The 10,007-nt window shown below is 33.2% G+C and overlaps 1 protein-coding gene across 1 annotated transcript; it reads right to left on the bottom strand.

Moving 5' to 3' along the window:
- Positions 1-219: 219 nt before the first annotated feature.
- LOC137931996 (facilitated trehalose transporter Tret1-like) lies at positions 220-9,715 on the bottom strand. Its single transcript, XM_068775532.1, has 7 exons — positions 9,704-9,715; positions 6,364-6,498; positions 5,629-5,712; positions 4,514-4,789; positions 3,774-3,894; positions 2,306-2,440; positions 220-1,968 (listed from the first exon to the last, which is right to left on the bottom strand). Exons 2-7 carry the CDS (start codon positions 6,481-6,483, stop codon positions 1,397-1,399), a joined length of 1,308 nt encoding a protein of 435 aa, XP_068631633.1. The 5' UTR covers positions 6,484-6,498; positions 9,704-9,715; the 3' UTR covers positions 220-1,396.
- Positions 9,716-10,007: the final 292 nt, after the last annotated feature.

The raw sequence follows: 10,007 nt of genomic DNA, 5'->3' as shown, positions 1-10,007 counted from the left end.
AAACTAAAAATATGAAATAATTAAAGTCAATACCAAAGTTATAATAAATGATTTTTTTATCTATGATAACCATTCACTACAAACTTAATTGTTGTTCGTAAAGATATGCAATAATGAAATAAAACTACAACATAGGAATACTAAACATTTTTATTGTATTTAAAAAATAACATACAAATATAGTTTTTAGGTAATAAATGACAATTAAATTGTCTCATTTAATATTAAGGCAAATTCTGTTTATGGGTAACGCTTAACATTCTACTAACATAAATGTAATTTTTACTAAAGCACCATTTATGGATACACATTATAAGTAGACTAAAAATTCGTCACAAGAGATCGATTTTACTATCTACATATAATGAGCCAGTGTCCCTAATTAAAAATTAAGAAATGGTTTAAAGACACAGTAATATTGTTGCATATAAATTTATTTTATTTCCTTAAATGATGTGTTTGTCCCTTGCAAACTAGTCAACATTCAAATATACTGAAAAATTCTACTACCGATATAGAAAGCGATTAGTTATACATTAAGAAGGTTAAATGAAGTTTTGTTTGCAAAAAAAATTTAAAGCTATTACACCTATTTACAATCAGCAATTCTAGTGGAATGTGACTGAACTTTGTAGTTCAAAGCATAAAAAACAAATTTTACTGTATTCACATTACGTTATTTATTATTACTGAAACCATTTTTTAATTATTGAATAGGGGTCACATAAATTGACTACAAAGCTTTTACATCCATAACCAATCATCCTGTATAACTACAATAGACATTACTATATGTAAAACATATCGGTGGTGACGGATAATATTACTAACAATTACATATTCCTATACAATTAAGTAAACATCTTTTATTTGGTACTCGTATGTATTATCTAACAGGTTTAGATGTTTCTGCACCTTTAATATAATTAAAATATATGTTTTATACGTATAAAACATTTAATGCCAGTCAACTTATTGAGGTTATGTTAAAACTAAATCTTATAATTACGAATAAGGCATTATAAAAAAGAGTAAAAATTCTAGCAAAAATCCATTACTAAAGACAATACATTGGAAAGCATCCTATCAAAATTTTAGTTGGCGAATTTTAATCATACGCAATACATTCAAAACTTGATTTGAAAATATATAGACTTCATTATAATTCTTTGTTATATTTAACTTAGTGTAGGACTCAAAATAATTTAATTTAGACGATTAAGTACTGAGATTTTACTATTTTCTTAATGTATGCATCCTTTCAATTTATCTTATGAACTTCATAGGCGCGTTTCCGAAACAATCTTTAGCAATAATTTCGAGTGTAATTCGTTGTAAGACTGGGGAAATAAAGAAATAAACTTATTCTACTTTAAGCATGTGTAAAAACACCAATTCAGGGAATGTCATTTTCTTCATTTTTTACTTTATTTAACTTCGTAAGCTCAGTCTCTTCTTTTAAATGCATATTTTGTAGTCCATTCGCCTCATATAAATCACCCTGTAACATTACCTGAATTTCGTGAAAGCTTTTACCCCGTGTTTCAGGCACAAAGAAATATGTGAAGACAGCGCCACTGAATGTTACAAATGTGAATATCCAGAAAACGCCGCTCAAGCCCAAAACATCTTTCGTGAGCTGATATCCCCTTGCGACCGCAAACCCAGATAAGCCGCCGAGGATATTCAATGACGTCATAGCTACGGCTTTGACATTTAGCGGAAAAATCTCGGCTGGGATAATGCCCGCAATCGATTGGAAGCCTAAATTCGAAATTATCGTCGAAGTAATGATCCCGACGAAAGTAACTACGCCGTAAGGGCTGAGTGTCGCGTGGTCGATGCGCACGACGTTTAATAAGAAGAAGTAGGTTCCTACGACCCCAAGCGCTAGTCCGGTACCGACGAAAGAGTAAATGAGGAGAGGTCGCCGTCCCACTCTGTCCACTAACACCGACGATATTAATGCTGAAATAAAATTTTTTATTCATATTATCCAAATATAATCATTTATAGTGACCACTTGTATACTTCGGTAATAATGCTAGAAGAACCCAATTTGACAGAAACTAAAAGCAAATTGAGCTCCTACATATTGGCGTTTTTCATCTTACAGCTACGGGAGTTCCAAATGCACCCTGATCTGAGAAGAGTCCATAACAAATTGAAGCGGGTTGTTTGAGGTCACTTTTACAATATACTTTATACATTAGTGGAGAAATTTATTGTATATAATTTTCACCATTATCACATTATTTGCCAATTGTTATCGAAAGAGCTAAAACTTGATAAAAAACATACATACCAACTCCGAAGTTTACCGCCCCATACACGATGGATATGGTTGCAGGCTTTATACTGAACCGGCTCTCTTGCACTATTACAATCATATACTGCTGTACCGCAACCCCGCCAGTTAAAATTTGCGTCACTTTTAAACCTTAAAAAAATATTTATTATCAGTACACGTGGAATTTCAATACTCTAGACCTCGTTGGAATCGAAGAGAGCTTTAATCTGAATTTTTTCACGAAATCTGATCAAGAATCCGTAGACGAATAATAATAACTGACATAGGCCAGCAAGTTGGAATGGCACTGGGTAGACCACATAACGCGTGCTGAAGTGCCGAGCACAACATAAGACGTGATTGATCTTGCTTTCAACCGGTCCTATGGAACTGATGATCACGAAGAGTGTAATCATAGTGGCCGAGGTATATACACAAGGCGCATACATGTGGATTTAAAAGCAATAAATTCATTTATAGGTACGAAACATACCAACAACAAGTTATTCAATGATAGGAATAAATGAAACCATTTACTATAAATTATGTATAACGTATGGACATGCCTCTCGGCTACTTCTCTTCCTTAGTGAAAATTTCTCTTAATTAATTTTAGGTTGCTTGTATTTCACTACCATCACTAATCCACCAAAGCCGTCTGAAATTTAGTTTGAACATAGTTTTACCTCTCACAGTAAAATCACTAGTGTAACAAAACCTTGTTCATTCTTAGTTTAAAATTAACTTTCCTATTTGGACGAAAATACTGAGGTAAGAGAAACTTCTTGGCATTCCTTGGAATTGCCGTGCGGGTGCAGAGTCCATCGCATAGTGGAGAGGAATTGAATATCGTGCTGACAACCCGCGTATCAGGCCTCCCTGCAATGCCTTGGCGTCCACCTTCACTGACCAGACTGTTTATCCTACCTAACTAAATTTTATATGATCAAGCTACTTTGGAAACCTGTTTCAAAAATGAGTCGATGATCGCTATTGACAGGTTCCTTAAAATTCCTTGAGTATGATATAGAGAGATTTCGCTGTTATACATCGCGCCTCTACTCTCACCGCATGCAAAGTCTAAACATTATTGACAATAGTAATAAGTCTATAAAGACGCCATACCTCAAAGTTTCAACATTGAAATGATGCTGCTGTAGAAGCCTCTTCCAGAAATGAACCGATGTTTCCTATTAACAGGACTAAATCCTTCGACAGGTTATAGAAAGCTCCTTCCTCTACCGCATACAAATACACTACGAATTTATAGTAACTTCGTTGACTAGATCGTATTACTTGTTCACCTTAGTTCTAAAGTATATTTGTTTCCCAGGGAACAGTATGTTCTATATATACTACACTTTTTAATGTTCTATTCCTATTTTACTGTACTACTGTTTCTCTCTCCTAAAGTCTTTCTTTTTATGGACTGCCCTTTACACTTTTTGTAAGCAAAATTAATAAAAAAAAATTGTAATCACACCAGCGGCTACAATAACAGCCTTCCTGTACTGTTTTTTGGTGAAAAGTTCCTTCGCCGAACTGGAACCGCGCATATCGTTATTGACGGAATTTTGCATTATCTCCAACTCTTCTTCGATAGCCTGGAAAGAGCTTTAAAATGTAACATTTCACAATATAAATATTTTATGAATATAATATTATAGCACGAATTATTTTTTTATTTATCTCTATATATATATATATATATATATATATATATATATATATATATATATAGTGATTTCAAACAATGTACTACCTAATTACGATAACTCTGGAGCCAAAAGGTCTACAAAAAAGACTTAATAACGGATTTCCAACCGCGGGGGGAGGGGGGGTAAACAGGCGTTTATTAAAAAAATGAGTATTTTCAAACCATTGCCCGCATTTTTATACCAACTATAGACAAAATGCATCATGCAGACATGCAGAAATGTAGACGCCCACTTCGACGCCTTCCTCAAAGATATCTATGGGAGGGATACACCATTATCGCCACGCTTGTTAAGCAAGTTAGCGATCACTGTATATGATATTACTATACGCAAAGGACGCTTTTGTTAACCTTTGGAACCTTGTTTGTGTGGAGTGGCAATCTTATATAATTAAAGCATAAAGTATATGAGGTTGTATCTCGGGAATTGAACCCGAAACCAGCAAGTCTGAGTCAAGCGTGGTGAGTTTTGAAATGGATATTTTAAAACACTTTTCTTTACTCACTTTAACGTTATTATTTCTTAATCTTGTTAGTTCTCTTTTTGCTTCTGCGACTTTACCTTCTTTAAGATAGTAATATGGTGACTCCGGTATCCACCAACAGGCGATGAAATATATGAGTGGTAAAGCTAACAAAGTGTAATTTAAAACTTCGTAAGGTAAAAATGGGCCGACACACATCATTAGCAAGCTACCGAGGTTGTACGTGAATCTAGTCACGACATTCAACGAAGCCCGCAACTCCTTGTATGAAATTTCGACTAAATACATTGTTATGACCTGGAAAGGAAGGAAAATATAGATATATTACTGGCATTCGTACTAATTAGAAAAAAGTTATAAATCGGAAACTGAACTGAACTAAAACTGCTTTATGTAACTGCCAAACGTGCGAAGTTCATAGCGAACTGTCGAATGCACATACTTTCAATACCCATTTTTATTCTGTTTTTGTTTTTGTTAAGAATCTCATAAGCTTTTCTTGTTAATATTAAATATGTAGCGCGTAAATAATATACAGGTTCATTGGAAATAGGTGCAAAAGTTTTAAAGGAGTAAATATCTAATTCGTTTCTTGTCAGTTAATCTGTGGGGCCCCATTTTCAAAAATCAATGGGTTTGGGCATACGAAAGTAATGAAATAGTTTTCACAATTCAGATTACTGTACATTAAAATTGATAATTATTTACAATCTGTCCCTGCAGACTTTATTATGCCAAAAGTTATTTGCCAATATTGTAACATATTTCAGGGTTATTACTATATACAAAGAGATACATGTAAAAGCTTTAAAACTTTTTGCTTACAATTGAGCTATATATACATACCATCAAAGATTTTATACCCATAACCAATCATGTATTTAGGGGGACTGGAAAGTAATGTCGTTTCTGTTGCCATATTTTACAGAAAAACCGAACGATTTCCACCGCTCCGGCATTGAAAATTTGTATAGTAGATGGCAAAAGGTTGTTGATAACGAAGGTGAATATATAGTTGATTAAAAATAAAAACCTGTTAAAAATGAAGTCGTGTGAATTTAACATAAGAAAACGACGTTACTTTCCGGTGCACCTAATATTTACAGGTATTTATTCGATTGTAAGGAAATACTTACGGTCGATATCATGCCTGTTCCGAAACCCCAGAGAAAAGTTGCAACACAAAGCATCCATTCTCCTGATGCCAGAATAACGAAATTCTGAAAACAATTTGAATTGAATATTAATTGTGGCAATATTAACGCATTAGCATCATAAGCGTTTATATTCGCTCAATTTTACTGGTCACATCACCTAAGCGTATATATACGCGATTGCGTTCGGATTTGCCACCAAATTTTTAAAAAGTTTAAGATCACACTGACATTGATACTGGTAATTGATACATTGCTTGGATGTAATGTTTTTTATTTATTTTGCATCTCTTTATTGGCAACTGTAATTATGCATCTAAAAGAAAAGAAGATAATTATTTACTATTGTAAAATGGCTAAATGGATCCCAAATTTCGAATATTACCAACTGCAGAAAATTACTAATAAATAATGCTGAAACACGCTCTCATGCAATTTTACACTTAAATGAAATAATCGGATATATAGCCTTTTATATTTCCATATAGTTCAAATGGACACTTGCGGGCCGTTTGCGATAATAACGTAATGAATTGTCAGGCGGCCTCCTAGCCACACTCCGTAACCAAACAAATCCCTTCTTATTAACCGACAATAATATTTTATTGCGTTCTTAACGCGAACGGACTGTAGATCATGGTAAATGACTCATCTTAAAATTTACAAATGATTTGCAGTATCTTAAGCTGTTGGAATTGTAAAAAAAAAACCACTGACCGTCCCGAGAACAAACGGCGCTGCACTTGCTAATATAGTGATACGGCGCCCATACCGATCAGAAACAAACCGAGTTAATAGACTGCCGCACGTGAAGCCCAAAGGAGTCATTGCAATCATCCAAGAAGTTCCTTCCTACAAAATAACCGAATTTAATTTTTTTCACTTTTAACAATCGAAATACGAGAGGCGATTTTTTGGATGACATAATATTGAGAAGTCTTGTTTTCGTTTTGTACAATTTTTGTCACCGGTCTCTTAACCAATAACTTCGAGTTTCCGAAATTTTAATTTTAGTTTTTTAATTTTAATGGGCAGGCCGCATAGGTTCTGGAGTGGAGAACACAGGCCGGTAAACGCAGCGCAGGTCGTCCACCTATAACATAGACAGACCAACAGAATTAAACTAGAAAACCTGTGAGAGTTTTATAGTAAAACACTGAGGAGGCCGAGGATATTCAGCAGTGGGAGTCCAACGTCTGAAATAATGATGATGATATATATTGCTATATTTAAAAGATATACAAATTATATGTTTATTGTAATGATTTATTTAATTAGCATAATAAATAATTTCGTATTTTTTATTAATATCTATAATGGTAATGGTATATATAGGTTTGCCTATCATTATATTCCATATAACTTTAATCCCTTTTAAATGAGGAGGTAGTGAGCAAAAATTCATAACTAACGTGGCATCCTGTTAAAATTAATTAATCAAATAGGGATAAGTCATGTCACATGATATTATTAATCTTTCATAAATATGCGTGCTTACCAGGAGATACCACCAAAGGTATAGGAATTACCCATCGGAATTGAATTAAGCAAGCCGTTACATGTTTAAAAAGAAGATTCGATATGTTAAATAATATATGTATAATTATGTCTAGCTTACTTACTGCCTACTTGGTATCTCTACTAAACTAGATTGACTGGTAGAAAATGTCTATAAGACACTAAGTCCGCCACTGCAGAATGTGACAAAAAGAGTAAATAATTAAATTATTTAATAAATATCTTACTTCAGACACTCGAAGAACAGTGGCGTTAGTGCTAAAAAGCTGTATAACTATTGTAGACCATGCTGATCTTACACCAATCGATAGAGTTGCCAGTGACACTGAAAAAAGTTTTTTTTTTATACTTAAAAACGAATTTCTGTTTTGAGTACTAAATATGCTTTTTTTTCTTTTCAGTCGATACACGCCCACTTCAAGGCATAGGTCTGCCCCGCCGAGGTCGTCACGATGACCGATGTTCCAATACCCGCATCCGGGGACTTCCTTATCTATGGCATCGATCCACCCAATGCATGGCCTATCCACGGCGTGTGTATCAGCTAGCAGTCGAACTTTTCAGCCTCAACGGCCATCAGTTGCACGAGCTTTCTGCCCGGATAGCTACATACTAAATTTAATAATTGCTTACTATCTGTTTCTGTAGACTTTGTGTCGCCAAAAATAAATTAATGTAACATTATTCACAGTGATCACCTTACATAGGCACTATACATTTTAACCCTTGAATGCACGACTTTTATTAATACTTTAAAAAAAAATATCTTGCAGATAAGTACACTAAAATTCAGGGAAAAACAGAAAAAAAATTGTAATAATATTTCTTAAACTTACTTTATAAAAAAAAACTTATGTCGCAGATATACAACACTATGCATTTATTCTTAAGTGTAGTACTCATTTTACGTTTAAGTGGTATGTTGCAGTTTTAAATCATTATGCATTTAAGTTTTAAAGGCTTTTTTAATTGTAACCAATCACCCTGTATACTTAAGCACGTTTACTGCGCCAACATTTTTACCTGTAAAACTTATTAACTAACTTTTCGTATGGAACATGATAAGTCTCCTAATATTTTTTATTATACAACCGAATTAATTATTAGGTGAGAACGTACTTGATACTAGTCTTAATCATAAATAAAAAACTAAAGACATTATAAAGAAATACATTGGTCTTGGTAGCCGATTCAATCTTCCATTCTCATCCTCTGAATCGGATGGTGTAGTCCAAAGTTTGTATTGTAACGTGGGATATTAAAAACATTTTACGTGTTAAAAAGGAATTCATGTTTAGAGTACTAACGTAAGTAAAAATATTTGTAACACAGCGTAACAATAAACACAGTCCCCAGTCGTGCTGGTGTTATAACATAAAAATAAAACATTACAAAATAATTAAAAAAAACCGGAGTCTATAATCCAGTGCAATAGGCGCTGTAATATCGGGTCGATCAAACCCGGTGAAGCTTTAAATGCCAACGAGCAAACATGGCAGTGGATGCTGGTAGGAAATTATTCTTTATTATTATCTTTGGTGATAATGAAAGTTTTTAGTACAAGTTGAAATGTGAAAATGGTACGTACTGTTTAATAATCTTTTCACGTAAATATAGGGTGGGCCATAAATTTCTGCACTTTTGAAACATGTGTAGAAATAAAAGTACAAATGCTATTTTGTTTATGATTTATTTACCGTAATTATCATTTATTAAAATTTATTTTTTAAAAATTACATCGTCGAGATGTGCTCCGTCTCGCCGTTGGCACTCCTGTAATCGACTACGTAAACTTTGGAAAACTCGCAATTTTTTGGCCCACCCTATACATAAATCTGTCATATATTTTTACAATTGGAACCAATTTAAAAATTACGTACCAGCAACAAAGGTTTTACAGGATGCAACGAAGCATAGATTTATCTAAGAGACTATTTTGAAGAACAATAAATAATTTTAAACTTATACTTGGTTTAATTTTGTAGCATAATGAATTATTGCAATCGTAATAAATTGTAAAATGTGTATAATGTATTTTTAAAATTTTGAATTTAGTTCTGGTGGCCAAACTGCGGCTCGCGAGCCACATGCAGCTCTAAGAACTATTATTTTTGGCTCCTATTGATTGTCGAATTATTTCAATATTTAATTACTTACTTATTATATTACCTATGTCGAATAATCGGCCTGAGAAATCGAAACAAATTACTAGTGTGAATAATTATTATTTTTATTCCACCATAAAATTAGCAAAATCCAAACACCGATCATAATTAACTAACCGACATTTATTAAATAAGTATTATAAGGAGTGCTGTCATATACGTGTGCTATTATTATACACATTTTTTGTACTTTCATTTTAAAAATTACAAAAACAAATGATTATTGTATAAAAAAATATTTTCAAAAAGAGCTTGGCCACCGCTGTTTTATATATTAATAACATTTCATATTGTTGTTACAGCATTAACGAAAGTCGAAAAAAGTTAGTTGCTGTTATTTATTATTAATTTCATATTATACAAAACATTTTTACCTGAAAATGCCACTAAAAATTGCGATCGCTTGCCTCTTTCCATTTTGAAGATAAAAACCCTAAAAGAAAAACAGATGTGTTTAATACTATGTATTTTATTTAATACTCCACATTCCTGTTAAGTATAAATAACTATATTTAAGACGTCCCTTCCTGAACCAGCCCATGTTCCTTGTACAATGGGTGAACATAAAAAGCAGATAGATATGTATTGGACATTTATACCACATTTATTTTCTACATTAGAAATATCTTTGGGGGAGGACTGTGCCTTCCAATGGGCACCTATGAGCTGAAACGACGT

The sequence above is a fragment of the Battus philenor genome, unplaced genomic scaffold, assembly GCF_028537555.1.
Source record: "Battus philenor isolate CCGP_79_NKW_IND1 unplaced genomic scaffold, ilBatPhil1.0.hap1 SCAF_9, whole genome shotgun sequence".
NCBI lineage: Eukaryota > Metazoa > Arthropoda > Insecta > Lepidoptera > Papilionidae > Battus > Battus philenor.
The sequence above is the reverse complement of the archived record's forward strand: the minus strand, read 5'-3'. Positions and strand labels throughout refer to the sequence as shown.

Bases quoted from the DNA above. Each gene is read 5' to 3' on its own strand.
- LOC137931996 (XM_068775532.1), bottom strand. From the start codon at position 6,483: ATGATTGCAATGACTCCTTTGGGCTTCACGTGCGGCAGTCTATTAACT. The intron at 5,713-6,363 runs GTCAGTGGTTTT...AATTGTTTTCAG, and splicing joins CGCCGTTTGTTCTCGGGACG to AATTTCGTTATTCTGGCATC. The intron at 4,790-5,628 runs GTAAGTATTTCC...CTTCCTTTCCAG, and splicing joins GAACAGGCATGATATCGACC to GTCATAACAATGTATTTAGT.